This window comes from Callorhinchus milii, unplaced genomic scaffold (genome assembly GCF_018977255.1).
Source record: "Callorhinchus milii isolate IMCB2004 unplaced genomic scaffold, IMCB_Cmil_1.0 Scaffold4, whole genome shotgun sequence".
In the NCBI taxonomy this organism is placed as follows: Eukaryota; Metazoa; Chordata; class Chondrichthyes; order Chimaeriformes; family Callorhinchidae; genus Callorhinchus; species Callorhinchus milii.
Window position 1 is genome coordinate 73,686,745 of NW_024704745.1, and position 23,138 is coordinate 73,709,882.

General features: G+C 42.6%; 1 protein-coding gene across 2 annotated transcripts in view; it reads right to left on the reverse strand.

Annotated features, from left to right (window-relative positions):
* Positions 1 to 21,350: 21,350 nt before the first annotated feature.
* Positions 21,351 to 23,138, reverse strand: part of lhfpl6 (LHFPL tetraspan subfamily member 6) — a 91,370-nt gene continuing 89,582 nt past the window's right edge. For both annotated transcript variants that reach the window (XM_042334002.1, XM_042334001.1), the window contains exon 4: positions 21,351 to 22,016. In XM_042334002.1, coding sequence (XP_042189936.1) covers positions 21,898 to 22,016 — 119 coding nt within the window. In that variant the 3' untranslated portion in view covers positions 21,351 to 21,897. The remainder of the gene's footprint in view (positions 22,017 to 23,138) is intronic.

Sequence of the window (23,138 nt, forward strand, 5' to 3'; positions counted from 1 at the left end):
ACTGAAGTCCTATCTGATGTTTCTCAGGTGGATTTTATGACTAGATCCCATGAATATTTGGAAAGAGAAGAGGTAGAGCACTTTATCATGTTGTCAAAATATCTCAAAGGGCTTTGTTGGATTTCCTGGGAAGTGTAATGACTGTATCTGCAGGCAAACGAGGTAGCCAATTTGCGTACAGCATTGTCCCACAAATAGCCAGGACGTGAGTGAGTGAGTGAGTGACCAAGTTTATCTGGAGGATTGTTGGTCAGGATACCAGGAGAAACTCCCTTCTCTTTTCAAATAGTGCCAATGGGATATTTAATGACCACCTGGCCAGGCAGGCAGGACCTTGGTTTAGAATCTCATCTGAAGGACGACACCTTAGATTGTGCAACGTTCCACCAGCCCTTGCATTGGATGCCAGCCTAGACTGTGATTATTATTATTGTGTATGTGTTTATACACATACACAAGCCACATCCACCCCCCCCTCACCCTCCCCACACACATACACACACGCACAAGCGCGCACCCACATGCACACACATACACACTGGTCTGCAGTGGGCAATTTCCAGTGCCTTTCATTTACCCAATTCGGCTTCAGGAGAGCATATAAATTGCTTTTGAAGGGTTAAACCTTTCATTTCAATAGCTCTGACTCGTGATCCTGGAGCTCAGTCCTACAATTATGATGAATAGCACTTTCCGAACCTATCTTTGTGATATCTATTGAAAAGGAAGACTCCTTGAAGCTCATTAAAATTATTCTGCGCAGACACGTTTTTGCTTTCAATGCAACTATCACTGCTAAACAAACTGATCTCTCTCCAGTCTTTCATGTATCCCAGATCACAAAAGCAGTCACAGAAAATTGCCGTGCAAGCATAAAACGCAATCTTACTGCAGAAAACTGCAAGGGCGAATTACTCAGACTCACTCACAATAGCTTTACAACTGTTGCAGCCCCATGAGGAGGAAATCCACTTCAGAATGTTGTAGTAATTTGTGGCAAGGGAGCATAAGCAGGATTGTTAATGGGAAGACGTAGGGGGAGGTTAGGAGAAATGTTTTAACACGAGTAGTTATTAGTACGTAGAAAGATTTGCCACAAGCAACCACTGAATCTCAGACAGTAATGACAATTTAAAGGAAATGGGATAAGTATTTGAGAAAACAACATAAAGGGGCACCAGGGAAGGACAGGGAATTAAGAAGTGAAGCTCCAAGCTCATGTGGACACAGCACCAGCAAAGGCTTTATGTGACTAATGGCCTCCTTCAATCCAACAATTTATTTTTAGGATTGTATGAAATTCTACACCTGGACAGGTAGATGGGACCTCAATACAACTTCTCATCTGAAGGAAGGCACTTCCAACAATGAAACACACTCCTCCACTCCACGCCCAACACTGCATTGGAGTGTCAGCCTAGACTATATGAGCTAAAAGTCTCAGCGTGGGGTTTGAACTCCTAACTTTCTGATTGATTGCTGAGAGAGCTACCAATTTGAGCCACAAGGCTGACACACATGTAAGTGGAAGCCTTGTCTCTCAACTTCTTATTCCCACAAGGTTCGATTCCCAGATGGGGCTAAACCTCGGATACATTTTGTTACTCAACATGCTTCTGTTCACTGAGGTAGGAACCCGGTAGTTGGCGGATCACTTACTAATAATAATAATCGCTTCAAAAAAATACTATTAATAATTTGGTCGCTCAATCCAGCATTAATCGCATTGATCTGTGGTTTGATGTATGCAAAAGTAATATTTTGTGATTGAACAAAAAATCATACGTTAAATGTTAGCATTCTAGGGGATGAGTGATGTTGACCAGCTAGCCTGGCTCATCGGCACGACTTGAAAGGGCAATGAAATACTGTACGTATTTCCAAGAAGGTATGTAATACTGAGTGCAAAGGTATAAAACAAATGCATTTCTCCATCCAGCATCTTGCTGTGAGGTTTCCAAGAAGACCTTGGCATGCAGTAAAATAAATATTTTTCTAGTTGACTTGCCCTCTTTCACCGCACACATCCAATCGTGCACTATTTGCATGACAGTGGCCTGGGAAGAGAGTAACTATACAAAGAGGATGGTGTTCGCCTTTCCTTGCAAGTACAGTACAGTACAGGCAATCATTCCACTTTCAGAGATATCAAATGAACTTGTCAAGACTGCTCTTCAATAACCTCAGGCCAGCTATTGATTGCATGGCAGATTAAACTAGGGTTTCTGAGAAGAGGGACAGAGTGGGGATGAACATGCTCTTGTTGAAAAATTTTATAGTAGTCACACATGAAATTATACGCACCAGCTAAAATGACTCAGTTTGCCATTGAGAACTCAGATTGGCAAGCTTCTGGCTGATTGTCCAAATGGGATTACCCTCACCATTTGGGTTTGGGCTTGCATGGTTAACAAGAGCTGAGTGAGAAGAATCGCTGCTGTCAGTGACTGGTTTGCTGCCTCCGAGGCCTGCCGATGATCCAGGCTGGCTGTGCTGTCATCAGCAATGCCCCGGATACTAAGCACCCGTCAGTCTCAGGAACCGGACTAGAGACCACCACAAAGGGTTGGCTCAATATTAATATTTCATTGCCCTTTCAAGTCATGCCGATGAGCCAGGTTAGCTGGTCAATATCACTCATCCCCTAGAATGCTAACATTTAACGTATAATTTTCTGTTCAATCACAAAGTACTACCTTTGCATTCATCAAGTCACAGATCAATGCGATTAATTATCTTGAAGGATAAAATGAAAGCTCAAAGCCTGGGATTTGTAGATTACATTTGTAATTGAATTGCCTGTCGTCACTTTACTTTACGTTCATTCATGTTGGCTCTAATTTGTGGCGTTTCTCAATGTGAGCCCTGCTGGAATTGCTTTCAGCCTGGGGGATCTCTGTTCCTCAAGTACCTGTAGATCATATCAGTTTGAGTTATTTCACGCAACACTGAAATTACTAAGAAAAGCCCTGCCCTTCCTTCATACACACTTCTTAATACGAAGAATAGGCAGACACAGAATCAGAGCTGCAAAGGGCAATTTCCGGATAGACACCAGGATGTTTTTGTTTACCCAGAAGGTAATTACCCAGTGGAGTCCTGTAGCGTAATGGTTACAGTGCGCACCTCGCGAGCAAGAGGACCGTGTTCGATTTCTGGGCAAGGCAAAACATTAGGCAAGTTTCCTTACTCCTCACGCCACTGTTTACCCAGCAGTAAGTAGGAACCCGGTTATTAGTTGATTGGCGGATCACTTTTCCAGGGTAATAATCCCTTCAAAAAAAAATACATTTGTCATTTCAATCCACGACTGTTTGTCAAACACTGCTGTGCACAATTGCTGCCGCTTTTCGCCCACAAGATATACAGTCAATTCACTTTACAGTATATTCTGTGAAGCGCTTTGAGATGTCTCAAAAACATGATAAGCCACTATACCAAATGCAAGGATGATTATTATTATTATTACCTCAAATACGGTAAAGTGGTGTGACTGTGTATTGTGATAACACAGAAATGTGATGGGGCAAGGTCATGGGAAGTGATTGTGTTTGTAGGCAAATGTAAACAACGGGAGTTATAATAATGCATCATAAACCTCCATTGTGTGCATTTGCACAGTCACTACACTTTATACAGTAAATCCTTTAAAGCACATTGAGACGTTTCAAAGATGTGGCGATGCACTATATGAAATGTAAGGTTTATTATCATTGATTGGCTCCTTATTCCTTCAAAATTAACTTTGTGTTGTGTTGTGCTTTATCCAAGTGGGAGCCTTTGAGGGAGATTCAAGATCCTCATCCTCACCTACAAGGCCATTCACGGCCTTGCTCCCTCCTACCTTTCCGACCTACTATCCCCCTACCTACCTGCCCGTACCCTCCGTTCCTCTGGCTCTGGTCTGCTCCACGTCCCCCGCCCCAACCGCCCTACCATCGGTGGTCGGGCCTTCAGCCTCTCAGCCCCCAGGCTCTGGAACTCCATCCCCCAATGCCTTCGCCGCTTCCTCCCTTTCCTCCTTCAAGGCCGGTCTCAAAACCTTTCTCTTTGACCGTGCCTTCAGCTCCCCTCTCGACTCTCTTCCCCCTCCTCGCTCCCTCCCTTCCCTCCCCTCACCCTGACCATATACCCTCTGTTCGGATCCTGACCCAACTGTACAGTGCCTTGGGACGTCCTCCCGACGTGAGAAGAGCTCTATAAATGGAATCTTGTTGTTGTTGTTGTTGGGATCAAAACTTGCTTTCAGCATTGGGTGTGACCCTTATACGTTTCTTCTTATGCCATTGGAGCTCTGTCATGCACTAGTGACTTTGTGTATCTTGCAGACGCAGTGTTGACAGACAATCCTTGGCAGACATGTCCACTATATTTAGATTTGCACCATCAATGATGTTGACAGGAAGGATGCAAAACTCAGGGGGTCAGTGTTAAGTTACAAGCCTGAAAGAGTGATATCTGCGGTAGGTTGATGACAACAACAACTTGCATTCATATGGCACCCTTCACGTAGGATAGCATCTTGGACGTTGCACAATGGTGGTGCACAATGGTGGACGCTAAGCAAGGGGAGATGGGAGGGGGGGGGTCCTGGGCTTGGTCGAAGACATAGGTTTTCAGGTGGGATTTAATTCAGATAAAGAGGAGGCGAGGCAGAGGGATCAAGGCAGGAGTTGCAGAGATTAGTGGTGCACTATCTCAGATATGTTTAATGCAAAGAATGGAACTGGATTGTACAAAAAAATTTGCTGCTCTGGAATTCCAGCCAAAGCATAAGGGGAGAATTAAGTAGAATAAGAATCCTTCCTTTTGATATAGCACCTTATCATGTCATTCAAACATGACACACCCAATTTACGAGCAGCAATGTCCCACCAACAGCCATGAAGTGAGTGATCGATATTTATCTGGAGGACACCACGAGAAACTCCCTTCCTTTTCAAATGGGATTTTAACATCAACACATTTTTAATAGGCAGAGAGAGGGGTCTTGGTTTAATGTCTCATTCGATGGACGGCACCTCTTTTAAATAGTTCTCCAATACTGTGTTTGAGTATCAGCCTGGACTGTGAGCCCAAAGTCTTGACATGGGGCTTGAACCTACAAATGTCTGACTCAGAGGCGAGTGCTACCAACTGAATCAGGCTGACACCTGACGTACGGATACAGAAGAGGCAAACTAATGAGTAGGTGTTGGGAGAAGGCAGGATCGGGCTTTGATGCAGCCCATGGCTGAATGACCAGTCCTCGCTCCCTGTCTAAACTTCAACCATGAAGAGTGGCCTCTTAGATGAGGTCCAAGAGGGTGGACTTGGGAACCATCCCCCAATGTGAGGCAACACCTTCAGGAGGGGCAAGGAAGAAAATTTAGACTGAGGAAAAAATGTAAAGAAGGAAAGTTCCCTAACACCTCCAGTTTCTATCATTTCCTTTGCATTCGAAAACCTGAAGTAATCACAACTTGCAATGATATAGCGTGCTTCACGCTTCTCAGAGGTAGCTTCTCAGAGTGTTTAATAATGCTGGAGCTTGACGGCGAGCAAGGGAGAGGGGTGAGGTGATCGTAGGAATCGTCGAAGAGGAAAGTCTTCAGGTGCGATCTGAAGACGGGCAAAAGCGGGGGTGGAGGGCAAGGCGGAGAGATTGAGGCAGAGTTTATGGGCATAGTGAAATAACCAGAAAGCTCTCACCAAAACTGTTCCACCAGCGATTCATAAACCCGGTGAAAAGAATGAATGAACCAATTCAGTTTGGTTGAAATCAGGTTGGTGAATGTGAATGAGGGAAGTATGGTGCACTGAAGACCTGATAAGGCACTATATCAAGTGCAAGGATTATTATGATGATTATTATTATTAGTGAGGACTCTTGAAAAACTGGAATGAATAATTAACGTTCAGATTTTTTTTCATGTGGCCCTTGGATGCCCCTGTTCGTTTCAACATTTGCAATGCCCAGAAATTGTCTTGCGCAATTGTCTTGTTACCCTCAGCAAACATCCCACTGTGGATATTGAGCTGCCATAAAGAGTCCTCACTTTCTCAAGGAGGTTATTTCTGTTTGAAATACAGAGAAAGAACCTCCTTGTGTACCTAACCCTTTAGTCCCATGTGATGCTTATGTGACCGATTAGTGCCAGAGATTTACTGTTCCACTTTCTTATATTACCTCCGTTGCGCATTTCAACTTTGTTTTGAAAGGAACCGGATAGGGAGCAGATCAGAACAAGGCAAATCAAGCTGAAATATTACCCATTATTCAAACCTGAATTGTCCTGGACACAGCCTTTTAACCCGTTTTTTTCAAAAGAGCACTTGTTCGGTAATCTGCAATAAAACTAGAAGGTTGACTGGAAAAAGTAATTATAAGCTTTCTGCTTGTTTTGAACTCGGGTGGATTGAGTACACAACAGTCTGAGTCTCAGCTGCTTTTGACTTGCCATGTGACCTGAATTTTCACAGAAATCACTCTGTAAGCATTTCCATGTGAGGCAATGGAAATCAGTGAGGTACAGGAAAATCAAGAGGAATGGGGGGGGGGGGGGGGGCGAGAGGGCCGTGAAAATAATTATTCTCAGTTTTGCTTCAGTGAAGTGGAGATCCATGTGGCTCTCGTTGCTTTCACAAGTAGTTCAGAATTACATTCTCTACTTCTCCAACACCAGTTCTGTATTACCTCCCTGCCCCAACGCACCCCCACCAGACACACATACACACATCCTGCTTATCTAATTCCAGAAACCATTAGGCGCAGGTTGGCAAGAACCAAGGCTTGGGGACCTCAGAGTGTGCATTGGAGTACTGCTGCAGTCTAACCAGCTAAAACCATATAGCTTGCCATTATTTGGCAAGCTTTCCTGCTGTTTCTCCAGCTAGGACCGAGGACCACTGGGGCTTTGGCTTACAGGATTACCATCAGCTGAGTGGGAAGATCCCTGGACAGTGATCATCCCAGTGACTAATTTGCCCTTCCAGGTGCTGCCGATGAACCAGGCTTCCTGTGCTGTCATCAGCAGTGCCCTGGAATACTGCGGACCCGCCTGGCTCAGGCAAAACACGGCCAAAACTACCACAGAAGAGCCAGTTGAGTTCCAAGGAGATCCCACTTACCTCCTCCAAAAGGAGGATATGTCCACCATTCACTTCGTGGAGTGTAGCCATTCTGATCATGGGCACCAGATGGAGGAAGAGAGTAAACATGAAAGAAGGCAGTTCCCTGCATTTCAGACCTGAATCTTGATGATGAAAGCTGGTGACAGGTCATCTGTACAAATAAGTTAAGGAAATGTTGAAAGGCACTAAAGAAGGTGTGGGGTGGGGAATGGCTGAGCGATGGAGTTTCTTTATTATCCTACCTTGCTTAGCAAGTGCTACAAGCTCATCGGTGTATTAAAAACTCCAAATGAGCTTAGTTTAAATCAGCGGAGAAAATGTAACACAATAGGCATTACACAGAACATCACAGCACAGGAGGTCATTTAGATCAACTAATCCATGGTCGTGGTTAACCTCCACACACACCTCCCACAGCCCTCTATTCTCTTCTACCTCAAGTATTCAATTAATTAAACACATAAAACACGTTTCAAATAAATTAATAGGGAAAATCTGAATTAATCTTCCCTGTGTAGATATTAATGCCTTCAATATAGCTTGTTATTACAGTACAAAGAAATCAGGTGTACATATATAGTTTCAGATAAATCCCAATAGGGATTATACAACAGTGATAGCATCTCTAAACACAGGTTTGCTCAATGCAGGAGGTGAAATATCAGCTGCCTGAATAAAATGTGTTGCATTTGAGAAGAGATATCCAGGGATACCAACAGAAGCGTTGTCTCTAACTGTGCTGCCTCTCAGGGGAAATGTTCAGTGTTCCACAAATAGCCATGAAATCAATGACCAATTTTTGTCTGGGGAGATTGTGGACAATGGGAGAAACACCCTTCGCTATTCGAATAGTGCTATAATATCTTTAACATCCACCTGAACAGACAGAGAGACAGGACCTCGGTTTAACATCTCATCTAAAGGTTGTTAAATGTGTTAAGTGGCTTCCAGACTATGACACATTAGTTCCAGCTTCCAATCTTTTTGGTAAAAAAATTGCACAAGTCTAGGTAAGTACATGTTCAATCGCTAGTGGGTTTCCAGTTTTTTTCTTGATTGAATACTTGTGGGTGAACGAGCACGGGAACCTAGAAACTGAGACCACCTCACAGTATTATTTTAAGTAAATCAAACTCCCCAATTATCTCCAACCTTGTGAACCGAGGGACTGAAGAAAACTGAAATAAATTTGGCTTGATGGATAAAATTGTCGAAACAGCCTCCTAAGAGAATGAGAGATGGGTCCTTCGCACTCTGAAGATAGCTGATCGTGTCAGTGATATGGAAGCCAGCTGTGTTTCCAGCAACAGGCATGCGCGAGTCGAGTGTATTGGTTGTTCTCTTCGGATAGTTGATCCACTGTAAAGCAGCATCTTGCAAACCTAATGTGTTAAGCTACTTTTATGCTTCCTTTGCCTAATCAAAGAGAGAATCCAAGTTTGATTCTCGGCCAGGGCAATATCTTAGGCAACAACAACAACAAGATTCCATTTATAAAGCGCCTTTCACGTCAGGAGGACGTCCCAAGGCGCTGCACAGTTGGGTCATGACCCGAGCAGGGGGGAAATGGTCAGGGTGAGGGGAGGGAAGGGAGGGAGCGAGGAGGGGGGAAATGGTCAGGGTGAGGGGAGGGAAGGGAGGGAGCGAGGAGGGGGAAATGGTCAGGGTGAGGGGAGGGAAGGGAGGGAGCAGGAGGGGGGAAATGGTCAGGGTGAGGGGAGGGAAGGGAGGGAGCGAGGAGGGGGAAGAGAGTCGAGAGGGGAGCTGAAGGCACAGTCAAAGAGGTCTTGAGACCGGCCTTGAAGGAGGAAAGGGAGGAAGCGGCGAAGGCACTGGGGGATGGAGTTCCAGAGCCTGGGGGCTGAGAGGCTGAAGGCCCGACCACCGATGGTAGGGCGGTTGGGGCAGGGGACGTGGAGCAGACCAGAGCCAGAGGAACGGAGGGTACGGGCAGGTAGGTAGGGGGATAGTAGGTTGGAGAGGTAGGAGGGAGCAAGTTAGGCAAGTTTCCTTACTCCACATGCCTCTGTTTACCTAGTAGTAAGTAGAAACCTGGTTGTTGGCGGATCGTTTTCTGGCGGGAATAATCCCTCCTCCCCCAATAAAATGGTTATTCAATCCACGACTGTTTGTGGGACACTGCTGTACGCAATTAGCCATATCGCCCACAAGATACACGGTCAATCCACTTGACGATGTATTCTTTGAAGAGCTTTGAGACGTTCGAACAACATGATATGGCATTATATGAAATGCAAGTATTATTATTATTATGAAGCAGATGAATAGTAGCTAGAAACACTGGGGATGAGGAGAAGGTTCAGTCATCATTGATATGCATAGCATGTCACAGACAGAGGCCTGAAAAGAGTCAGGTTAGTAGCCGCAGATAAACAGCTTTTGCAGGAAATGAAATGCAATTAAATACACAAGTCAGAGGAAATGGTAGCAAGACGCGACATTTAATAAAGCCCTTAACCAGCATCTTCTATCACATTTTGACACGTTGCATTTCTGATTCTTTCTCCTCCAGTGTTCAAGAATTCTTCTCGATGTTTTCAGATTTGTTCACATACATTAACAGTGGTTTATATCGTGGGATCAGATCTTTCCATTTCTGTCCAGTTAAATATTAAGCAGAACTTAGCCAGTATAAACTAATCTGACAGCTTGTCAGAAATGGGAGTTCTTTCAACTGTAATTATTGAACAAACCATATAAATCCTCCAGCCACTCCAAATGCACATTTTGACAGTGCTTCCAATTTAAATTGTCCAAATACGTTTTTCTCATTTACTCTCTGCTGTCTCCTCCTAAAAGTAAACTGAAAACAACAGACTTATTTGAAAAGTTAGCAACCAGATACCAACTAACAAGAACCCTTCACTTGTCTGTCATGCTCACAAGATCAAATGGATTCATAGAATAAGCCTAGAGTAATCTTTAACTGTGGACCACCCGAGCCAGGCAGACACTGTCTGACATGGATACACTCACATGGTTCCTGATCTCAAGTTGATTGTCACAGAGGGGAATGAACGTGGGCTTGTCGTCAGGGTCTTCCAATGCCTCTTACATGCACTCACCCTCACAATCCCCCCACTCAACACTACACTACCTTGTCCAATTTACTGGAGGATTGTTGGCCAGGACACCAGGAGAAACTCCTTTCTCTTTTCGAATAGTGCCATGGTATCTTTAACATCCACCTGAACATACAGATGGGACCTCAGTTTAATGTATCATCCGAAGGATAACACCTCCAACAATGCAGTACATGCCCAGTCTGGTGAGCTTTCCCGCCGCATTGTATTAAAGTGTCAGCTTGATTATATTAGTTCACAGTCCCAACGTGGGGACTTGGAACCACAGTCTTCTGACTCAGAGGTGAGCATGCTAGCAACTGCGGTGGAGTCCTGTAGCTCAGTGGTTAGAGCACTCGCTTTGCAAGCGAGAGACCTGAGTTCAATTCCAGGCAGAGGGCGAAACCTTGGGCAAGTTTCCTTACTCCACACAGAGCCTAATAATAATCCCTCCAAAACCAAAAACAATAATAAATTGGTCATTTTCAATCTACGACTGTTTGTGGGACATTGCTGTGCGCAATTGGCTGCCGCGTTCGCCCACAAATATACAGTCAATTCACTTTACAGTATATTCTGTGAAGCGCTTTGGGACGTCCTCCCGACGTGAAAAGCGCTATATCAAATGCAAGGATTATTATTATTATTATTATTATAACTGAGCCAGACTGACACTTGTTGCTGCAATTGGAGGATGGTTAGATGAAATTGCCTCCTTCATGCGTATCTTGCAATCTACCCCAAAACGGGGAATGGATCTATCATAAAATGTCAAAAGAAGAGGTGTCCACTTGAATCAGAACTTTGCACTTCCTCATAGCACTGGCAGAAACCTGGGAGCAAATTTGCCTGCCATAGAGCTGCTTGCTATACATTGTGGAATCCTGTAGCTCAGTGCTTAGAGCACTTGCCTCTCAAGGGAGAGACCTGGATTCTATTCCCCGAAGGGCGAAATGTTGGGCAAGTTTCCTTATTCCACATGCCTCGGTTTACCTAGCAGCATTTAGGAACCCAGTTGTTAGTTGATTGGCGGGTCGCCTTTCCGGCGATAATAATCCATAAACGAAAACAATAATAATTTGGTCACTCAATCCATGACTCTTTGTGGGACACTGTTGTACGCAGTTGGCTGCCATGTTTCACCCACAAATATACAGTCAATTCATTTTACAGCATTCTGTGAAGCACTTTTGAGAAGTCTAGAAGATGTGAAAAGCGTTATATCAAATGCAAGGATTATTATTATTGCCTTTGTCTGTTTTACAGAGTAGATATTATTTTCTTGCAGCCCATTGGAGTCTTCTAGGTTCACTAAATAATGTTCACATGTTTCAAATAGCATTGCAAGTTAAAATTGGATTAATGCAAAAAATAGTGTCAGTGTTTTTCAAAGTGGAGGGAATAGAAGCAAGCATGCACTGATCTAGACTAAGATAAAGGATGTAAAGTGCATAGTTGGAATTGAAAAGAATTTAGTGTTGTGATATTGGAGCTGTTTTCAGTTACAAGTTCAAAATATTCAATTTTTGCTGGATGGCTCAAATGGATTGTTGTCACTTTAATGGCTGTTTGATGTTCTTTAGTAAATATAAGGGAGAAAAAACATAGCAGCAAAGAACTCTCAATGGACTGGAGACATCACAGAAGATTAAACCCTGGAAAGACTCCCAAGTAATAACCTTTACTGTCCCATTGAAGTAGGACATAAAATGGAGCCTGAAATTCTTGTGTAAGACTTCAATAGGTATAATTTCTAATAGGTTTGTCAGTGAGGTTTCCAAGTCACACAAGTGGGGGATCCCAATAATCAGAAATAGAAATCAGTAACCAGGAGGTGTCAGCCTGGCTCAGTCGGTACGTAGCACTCCTACCTCTTGAGTCAGAGGTTGTGGGTTCAAGCCCCATGTCGGGACTTTCATCTCACGTTCTAGGTTGACACTCCAATGTAGGGCTTGGGGTGAGCTGAATTGCAGGAGGTTCCATCCTTTGGATGAGACATTAAACTTGTCAACCTGTTGAGGTGGTCGTTAAAGATCACATGGCATTATTCAAAAAGAGAAGATTATTTCTCCCGGTGAGCTGGCCAACAATCTCCCAGATACAATTTGGCGTGAGTGTTTGGGGAACACTGCAACATTTGCAATGTATAAAATGTCTGCTGCATTCACCTAAAAAATACAATCACTGCACTTTATAATATATCCTATGAAGCACTTTAAGACGTCTTGACGGTGTGATAAGATGTTAATTAAACGCAAGAATTCTTATTATTATTAATAATCAGAAAAAATACAACAAGAGACCCACAGGAATTCTGCTTGAACTTTCAAACCGCGATTCCTCCAAGAAGGAATTGATTGAGAAAACCAGACTCTTTAGATATTCTTGAAAATTAACTAAGGTCATTTCTTCTCAGTGTGTTAGTTTCAATCTCTGTTTCTCTGCTACCATAAGATGGAAATTGGCTCAAGATGATTGACAACTGTGAGAATGGTGAGACCATTCGCAGCTTGTACAGAGTCTCGTTCCCATTTTTTGCTCTATTTGATTTAGTTATTTACAGTCGTGTATTAGGACCGTAAATTTGGAGGTCAGACCTTTTTATACTATAACATCTGTAGTGGATTCCTTGTAAACTCTGTCCTGGAATGGGGGAAGTGAGCTGGTTAACTCTTTCCCAGCCATGCTGACAGAAGTTTAATTCCACGATTACTAACACTCGATACTCAGACAATTCGGGGGATGTGGGTGGCAAATAATTAAAGCATGAAGCCAGGAATCTACAAAACACAGTCAGTACACTTTACAATAAATACTGCAAAGCGCTTTGAGAGGTGCTCATGATGTGAAAGGCTCTATACAAAATGCAAGGATTATAATTATTATAATTATTGTCACCCTGTCTCAAGGATCTGTCGCAAGACCTATCTCTTTGAGGCATGCTTTCAGACTCGCCCCCCCACCACCCCACCCATCTCTGGTGCCCAGCCAGTACCGTTAAGCCCTTTAGCATATCAAGCAAGCTGGAAGGCTCGGGTTCGATTCCCGGGCAGGATGAAACCTTAGGCAAGTTTCCTTGCTATACACCCTCTGTTTACCTAGCAGTAAGTAGAAACCCAGTTGTTAGTCGATTAGCGGATCGCGTTCTGGGATTAATAATCCCTTCCAAATAAATAAATAATAATAATTTGGTCATTTAATCCATGACTGTTTGTGGGACATTCCTGTATTCAATTGGTTGCTGCAATTTGCTCACAAAATATACAGTCAATTCACTTTAATAATAATAATCCTTGCATTTGATAAAGCGCCTGATCATGTCTTTGAGACATCTCAAAGTTCTTCACAGAACATACTCTAAAGAGAATTGACTGTATAATTTGTAGGCAAAACGCGGCAGCCAATTGTGCACGGCAGCGTCCCACAAACAGTTGTGGATTGAGTGACCAAATTATTTTTTTTTTTAAGGAATTATTACCCCAGGAAAACCGATCCAGCAATCGACTAACAACCGCTTTCCAACTTACTGCTAACGTTTTGCCCTACCGGGAATCGAACCCAGGTGCTCTAACAAGTAAGCTACAGGACTTTACAGTATATTCTGTGAAGCTCTTTGAGACATCTTAATGATAGATGAACTAACTGCACAAATAGAAACAAACGGGTATGATCTGGTAGCCATCACCAAGACACAGTTACAGGGAGATCAAGGGTGGGAGCTAAATATTCCAGGGTACGTGGTGTATAGAAAAGATAGGCATGTGGTAAACGAGGAGGAGGATTGGCCCTGCTAATAAAGGATGGGATAAAAACAGTAGAGAGGAAAGGTTTTAAATCAGAAAAGTAGGAAGTAGATTCAGTATGGGTAGAAGTACGTAACAACAAAGGGCAGAAAATTCTAGTGGGAGTAGTTTATAGACCCCCGAGCAGCAGTCACAGTATCTCTCAAGGTATCAATCAGGAAATTAGCGAAGCATGTAGCAAAGGAAAAACATGAATTGTGAGTGATTTTAATCTGCATATAGATTGGAACAACCAAATTGGGAAAAGTAAGATAGAGGAAGAGTTTATAAAATATAATAGGGATAATTATCGAGATCAGTATGCCGAGGAGCCAACCAGGAACAGGCCATATTAGACCTTGTTTTATGTAATGAAGCAGGCCTGATCAGCAAACTGAAACTTAAGGCTCCTCTAAGGCAAAATGATCATAATAAGATGGAATTTAGCATTGTTAGAGAAAGAAGGAGTTAAGTCCGAAGCAAAGGTCTTAAATTTAAGTAGAGCCAATTTTGCTGGTATGAGAGTGGATTTAGCTAAAATAAACTGGGAAATTAGACTTAAGGATTTGACAGTAGACCAGCAATAGCAGACATTTAAGGAGATAATGCAAAATTCCCAGCGAGCACGTATTCCTTTGAGGAATAAGAATGGCACGGGAAAGGTGGCCCAACAGTGGCTAACTAGAGCAGTTAGAGAAAGTATAAAGTTAAAGGAAGAAGCCTATAAAACAGTTAAGATGAGTAGCAAACCCAAGGATTGGGAGAACTTTAGGGATCAACAAAGGAGAACCAAAAAAGTGATTAAGAGGGAGAAAATGGAATATGAGGGCAAACTAGCGAGGAACATAAAGACAGACTGCAAGAGATTTTACAAATATATAAAGAGGAAGAGGCTGCCAAAGGTAAATGTGGGTCCGATAGAGGCAGAGACGGGGGGGAATTATAGTAGGGGACAAAGACATGGCAGAGTCATTAAACAAGTACTTACTTATTGTAAAAGGGATTAAGGAATATGGGGATAAGGCAGGGTTAGGTTATTAGCTGGAGTTAGATGAGAAGATCAGCCATGATTGAATGGCGGGGCAGGCTCAAAGGGCCAAATGGCCTACTCCTGCTCCTACATGTTATGTTATGTTACTTTGCTACTGTCTTCACCTTAGAAGACACTGAAAACCTACCAAGAATAGAAGGGAACCAAGAAAAAAATGTTAGCGAGCAACTTGGGAAAATTAATATTAGTAAAGAAATGGTTTTAGGTAAATTGTTAGGTCTTAAAACTGATAAATCTCCTGGACCTGATGGCCTACATCCTAGGGTTTTAAAAGAGGTGGCTACTGAGATAGTGGATGGCTTGTCTTTGATCTTCCAAAACTCTCTGGATTCTGGAACGGTTCCCATTGATTGGAAGATTGCAAACATAACACCACTCTTTAAGAAGAGTGGGAGAGAAAAGATGGGGAACTCTCGACCAGTTAGTCTGACATCAGTGGTAGGGAAAATTCTTGAGTCCTTAATTAAGGATGTCGTTATGGGATTCCTGGAAGACCATAACAAGATTAGGCAGAGTCAACATGGCTTTACAAAAGGGAAGTCATGCTTAACTAATCTTTTAGAGTTTTTTGAAGATATATCTAGCAGGTTAGATAGGGGGGAACCAGTAGATGCAGTATATTTAGATTTTAAGAAGGCATTTGATAAAGTGCCACACAAAAGGCTATTGCACAAGGTTAAGGCCCACGGGATTAATGGGAACATGTTAGTATGGATTGAAGAGTGGCTAACGGGTAGAAAACAGAGAGTAGGGATAAATGGGTCATTCTCGAATTGGCAGGATGTGACTAGTGGAGTGCCACAAGGATCAGTGCTTGGGCCTCAGCTATTTACAATTTACATCAATGATCTAGACAAGGACATTGAATGTAGCGTATCTAAATTCGCGGGTGACACTAAACTGGGTGGGAGAGTAAGCTCTGAGGATGATGCAAAAAGATTGCAATGAGATATAGATAGGCTCGGGGAGTGGGCGAGTAGGTGGCAGATCGAATTTAATGTGGGGAAATGTGAAGTTATTCACCGAGGTAGCAAAAATAGAAAAACAGATTATTTTCTAGAGGGGGAGAGATAGTGTTCAGAGGGATTTGGGTGTCCTTGTACACCAGTCTCAAAAAGTTAGTTTGCAGGTGCAGCAGCAACTAAAAAGGAGAACGGCATGTTAGCGTTCATTGCAAAAGGTTTAGAGTACAAGAGTAGGGAAGTCTTGCTGCAACTGTATAGGCCCTTGGTGAGACCACACCTAGAGTATTGTGTACAGTTTTGGTCTCCTTATTTAAAAAAGGACATACTTGCCTTAGAGGGGGTGCAGCGTAGATTCACTCGGTTAGTTCCTGGGATGAGGGGACTGACCTATGAGGATAGGCTGAATAAACTAGGGCTATATTCTCTAGAGTACAGAAGAATTAGGGGAGATCTTATTGAAACATATAAGATTCCTAAAAGCCTGGATAAAGTCTACACTGAGAGACTGTTTCCCCTGGTAGGAGAATCTATAACCAGGGGTCACAGTCTTAAAATTAAGGGTCAGCCTTTTAGAACAGAGTTGAGGAAACATTTCTTCACTCAGAGGGTAGTGAATTTATGGAATTCACTACCCCAGAAGGCTGTAGATGCTCAGTCCTTGAACATCTTCAAGGCTGAGACTGATAGATTTTTAAAAAATAGAGGGATTAGGGGATATGGGGATAGGGCAGGTAATTAGAGTTAGGTCAGAAGATCAGCCATGATCTTATCGAATGGCGGGGCAGGCTCGAGGGGCTGAATGGCCTACTCCTGCTCCTAATTCTTATGTTCTTATGTTCTTATAAGGCACTATATGAAATGCAAGGGTTATTATTATTATGTCCTCCCAACCTGAAAGGTGCTACATGAATATAAATTTGGATTGTATTACATTTATTATATCAAAAACCACAGCTGGATATGTGTGAAATCGCATCCTTTCTCAACCGTACTCCTGAATTGCAATCCCACCCAAACAACTACACATTTACAGGTTAGGATATTCTTAAACTAGCTGTGCAGATGTTCTGGAGTTTTGCTGTTACCTTCGGGGATGAGAGAACAATGATCCAGCTGTTTTGCTCAAATATTAACAGATGGAATAGATCCCATGGAGGGGTAGCTTTCATATGGTCTCTTGATGGAGTAGGTTTAATGGGGCCTCAAGTTGACCTTTTCCCATATAATACTTAGTTACATAATTAGTACTTATGTGGAGTCCTGTAGCTCAGTGGTTAGAGCACTCGACTCGCAGGCTCTTGTTCAATCCTGGCAGGGTGAAACGTTGGACAAGTTTCCTTACTCCACACGCCTCTGTTTACCTAGCAGTAGGTAGGAACCCAATTGTTAGTCGATTGGCAGATCGCTTTTTCGGGGGTAATAATTCCTTTAAAAAAAAATAATTTGGTCATTCAAGCCCCGACTGTTTGCGGGGCGCTGCTGTGCGCAATTGGCTGCCACATTTCGGCCACAAAATATACAGTCAATTCACTTTATAGTATATTCTATGAAGCACTTTGAGATGTCTAGAAGATGTGATAAGCGCTATATCAATTGCAAGGATTATTATTTATTGCTGTATTTATGTGTGTAGTTTTACATGGACAAAATCAAGTCAAAATGCAACACTTTATGGATCATTGATAATCATAATTCTTGCATTTGATATTGCACTTTGAGAAGTCGTTGATACATCTCAAAGCCTTTACAGGATAGACTGTAAAATGGTGTGACTGTGTGTTTTGTGGGCGAGCACAGCAGGCAATTTGCACAAAGCAATGTCCCACAAACAGCCATGAATTGCGTGACCAATTTCACTTGGGGGATTGTTGGCCAAGACAACAGAAGAAACACCTTTCTCTTTTTGAATAGTGCATTGGATCTTTATAACAACCACCTGAACAGGCGGATGGGATTCTAGATTAATGTCTCATCTGAAGTACAGCACTTACAACAATGCAGCACGCTCCCATCTAGATTATATAAGTCCAATTATCATACAGTATGGGTCAAATGGTGAGTCCTACAATAGATGGAACTCTTACACTTCTCAGGTAAAGCAAATGTGGGTACTTTAATGGTCTGGGCAAATGTACATAAACGTTACTTCAAATTGATCATTAAATAAAATAGCTGCACCGACACATTACAGAGTCTTTAAAAGGTGCACAAGTATAATGGAGACACAGATTGAGAGTCAAAAGACAGAACACCAACACACACACACACACGATGAACACAGGACGTGAAGTCTATGGACCCTGAATTGCACTTTGCTTGTGAACTCCTGCGAAGGGTCGCTTTCAGAGTTTGCAGAATGACATCTGGGGAACATACCATGGGAACAGCCCCGTTCTGCAGAGCAAGCAATTCACATAGTGCAAGCAGCAATGTGCACGAGTGAGACATATTAATAATAAATGTATATATCAGTTCAACTTGCAAGCTGCTGTTGTATATGTGGTGGATATATTAGCCTATATATGTATAACTAGAACGGGGCAGCTAATCTTTCTCAGTGTGGGCTGAGCAATATTTTCCCTTCATTTACCCTCCCACTCTGTTGTAGATTAATCCATACAGGGGTCATATACACAGCGTTCCTACAGATGACTCACTGCATAACCCAATTTATACCGTCATTTTCCCTACAAGTGCCTTTTCAACCCCATTGGTAACTTGGGTTACCTGGGTTAGACATCTACCCAACTCAGTGGGCTCTGTGGCCTGACTTTATTGTCTGCTTATGTTGCCACCTTGCTACCTGCAGTTCAGTAAATGGCAGCAAACCTTTTTTTCTGAGAGAGAACGCTACATTTCAAATGCTGCCAAAGCCTCACTTTAAAGAGATGATTTCTGCTGCTTAGTGGTCCATCCTCTAAAATACTACAGAAATATCTCTCTTCTATAAACTCTTGAGTAACAAGGTATTTCACCCTCCGCTTAGTGTAGAGACTTTGAGAATGTGCACTCGCTGAGATCATTGAGGAACTGCAGTCCTCACTCTCCTTAACCATCCTGGCCCTGGACACGTTATAACACATCAGACCAGTAACTGATGTGCAAACCCATTCTTTGACAAGACTATTCTGTTACCTTCTTCCTCTCACCTGCAGAGTCACCTGTCTGTAACATTGTGCTGTATAAGCACATCACCACCTTAGTTCAGAGTCATTTAGCTCTGGATACACAGCCTCCAGTATTGTAAGGAAAGCAGGCATGGGAGCGAGCCTGGAGATTACACTTACATAAACGGAGGTAGCAACACCTAATGCAATTGTTATCATAAATGATTAATGTGCTGAGGGAAGAGGAAAGATTTTTGACTGACTGTGCATGTTAAGTCTTCTCTTTTTAAGCAAGGTTACAGCTCAATCTGTCGCCTCTTGGAAAGAATCCTCTCCCCTCGTGGATTGCTACAGATAACAGGCCGTTTCTGTGGTTACTGGATGTGTTGCTATCTAGATGTGCATTCTCTATGCTAAGTGCACAGTTACACGTCCAGTCTATATGTTCTGAGGCCGCAAATTCCTCTTGTCCACAGGCTGACTGCCAATGACTTTTATGAATTTAACTGATATCTCACTCAGCCTGTCCAGGTTTGACCTCTTTGACTGTGCTTTTGCCTCCCACCCCCAACCCTCCCACACTACTCTTCACCCCTCTTGATACCAACTCCCAGCTTGGATGCAAACCCTTAACTGTCCAGCCCTTTTCACATCATTGATGTGAAATGCATTTGTTGTTGTTGTTTGATCACCCCACTTTAGGAAGGATATCAAGGCCTAGGATTTACTAGGATGATACCAGGGATGAGTGGTTTGACCCATGCGTAGAGATTAATATAACTGGGCTGATTTTCATTGGAACAGAAAATATTGAGGGGGAGACCTGATAGAGATCAGGGATTTTGATAGAGTAAATTAGGATAACTTATTTCCACTGGTCATTGACTCGCTGACTGAAGGGCATCAATTTGAAATAATTGGCAGGGGGCAATGATAAGGAATAATTCTTTTACACAGAGAGTTGTTAAGGTTGTGGAACATCCTCGCCGGTACAGTGGTCAAGGCAGAATCCATATTAGCTTTCAAGAGGGAACGAGTTAGATATCTAAAAAGGATTTATTTGCAGGGTTATGGCAGGGAAGCAGATAAACAAGACTGAAAGGACTGCTCTTTCAAAGAGCCAGAACAGATACAACAGGACGATTAATAAAAAAAAACCTTGCATTTGATATAGTGCCTTATCACATCAGGCGGATGTCTCAAAGAGGTTCCAGATATACTGTAAAGTGCAGTGACTGTGTAATCTGTAGACAAACCCAGCAGCCAATTTGCACACAGCAATGTCCCACAAACCGCCATGAAGTGAATGACCAATTTTATTATGGGGATTGTTGGCTAGGACACCACAACTTTCATTTTTCGAATAGGAACTTGGGAACTTAATGTCCACCTGAACAGGAAGACGGAACCACTGACAATGCAAATCTCCCCCAGGACCGCATAAGAGTGTCAGCCTGGACAATGTAAGTTTCAATATCCCAACATGGGGCTTGAACCCACAACCTTCTGTCTCAGGCATGAGTGCTGCCAACTGAGCCAGGTGAATGGACATCTTCTGTGATGCAAATTTCTATGGTTCTAAGGAACTGCAAAAAAAACAGCTTCCAAATTTAGATTCCAGGCGTAGATTGAATGTAAGAATTTTCCACAATTCTGCACCATCTTAAATTTTGAGACAAATTAATTTACAGGCTAAAACATTTGAGTGGAATTTCAGGCCTCTGGTTTGCAAGTCAGGAAGGATGCAATGACTGTTTTCTGATGTTGTTAAGTACACAAGACAAACTTTTTGGTTATAACGTTAAACAGGATTTCTTCTGTGTGCTAAACATCTGCATAAAAAGGGATTTACTTATTCTCTGAAAAAGCACTAACAGCTGCACAAAGCTGTACTATATGTAGGGAGAAATTGCACCTGGATCTAGATTCGCTCTATTTTATTTTACGTAGCATTTTTGAGTGTCCAGGATTTGGCAAATTGTTGAATTCAGCTTTACCTTGAGAAACTTACAGAAACCCAGCTTGAAAATTAAGGCTATGTTTAAGAACTTTAACACTAATAATACCAATACTAATAATAATAATGCTTGAATTTGATATAGCGTCTTATCACGTCTTCAAGACATCTCAAAGCTCTTCACGGAATATACTGTAAAGTGTAATGACTGTGTATTTTGTGGCCTCTGAAGTGCCAGAGTCTTGGAACATCCTCCTGACGTGAAAGGTGCTACACAAATATAATTTGTGGTTGTTGTTGTTGCATAAAATAAATATAGGCCCAGGTGGAATTTCTCCTATTGACTCACATAAAAACGCGTTTAATACAATCTACCCTGATTTTTGTTTTAAAAAGATGCATAATATAAAATACTGCTAGAAAGGACATTTGACATTGTCACTAAGATTTGAACATATCACAGNTTTTTTTCAAAATGGAAAACTGTGTGTATCTGTGTGTGTTTGTGTGTTTGTATATATAATATATATATATGTACATACATGTATATAAAAAAGCATCTTCTGGTAACTTGGTCCTTTGAAAACTTTACTGAACAGTCCTGAACGGTCTTAACACTAAACATCACTTACAGAGCAAACTATAATGCCAGACCACACAACACCTCTCTTTTTATTTTCTTCTAGATTTGTTCTCATTCTCCATAACCCAGTTTTCTGATGACGTGAGGTGCTCTTCGGCTAGGAAACAGCAGGAAAAGTTCCAGAAAACGCTTTGCCTGTAACTTATCCCTTTCCGAGCTCTCTTCCCCAGAACTGTCTTTTGTCCTTATTTGGGCTTCAGTACGGATATTGTTTCTGTTTCTTGCCAGCAAAGCAAGCCAGCCAAGTGCAGATTAGCATGGCTGCAGCAGCACCTCCTCCTGTACAGTAATAGGCCCATCCCAGCTGACATGTACCTGCAAATCAGTTAAAAACTGTTAGCATCTTAAATCAATCAAGCTTAGTTTCACTGCCAGCTCTTTATCAAATATCTACCAGGTTAAAGCTAAGAATAAAATAATCATGCTTGCATTTGATACTGCTGGCGAGTATCTCAGAGCACTTCACAGGATATACTGTGAGGTGGAATGACTATGTATTTGTAGGCGAATGAGAGGAACCGATTTTATTCGGGGGTTTGTTGGCCAAGGCAGCAGGAGAAACTTATTTTCTTGAACATCTTTAGCATCCACCTGAACGGGCAGAAGGAACCTTGGTTCAATGTCTCATTCAAAGGATGGAACCTCCAACAATGTAATGCAGTACTGCACAGGAATCTCACTTTGGACTATGAGCCCAAGTCTTGACATGAGACATGAAACCACAACCTTTTGACTCAAAGGCAAGATCAACTGAACCAACTCTGCATAGCAAAACACATTCAGGTTATGCCAGATCAGCTGTACATGCCAATAATAATAGGAAGGAACACTGTGGTGTGCTGGGATCTCAATCTGCCACATGGTGAATTGCCCCAGTCTGCCTGACAGACCTTGTGAGCAGCAATGCTCTGATTAAAATAAAAGGAATCGAGAAAAACTCACTATTTCTGAGGGATTTTCACAAGGTTCAGTGTAAATGTTACATTGAGCTGCCATTGTCCACCGTTCTACCTCCCTGCCATTGATGGGCAGACTTTCAGCCACTTGCCGCGCGCTCTCTGATACTCCATTCCTAGGTCCCTCCAACTTAATCCCTTCCCTCCCCTCATTCAAGGCCTGTTTCAAAACTTTCCTCTTTGATCGTGCTTTTGGCCACCGTTCCACCTCCTCTACCCTCCACACCTTGAATCCAACCCCCAGCGCAGGTACAAAGCCTTAACTGTTCAACACCTTCGGACATCCTTCCGAAGTGAAAGGCACTATGTAAGTGTAATTTTGTTGTTGTTGTTGTTGCTTTCAGTCATCCTTCTCCTCCTAGCCTTCTCTCAGCTCCACCCTCAGCCCCGTGCCCAGCCAGAATTGTCAAGCTTTAGGGATATCATCCAAAGTGTGAAAGGTGCTGTATAAGTGCAAATTGTATTGTATTGCAGCTTTGTT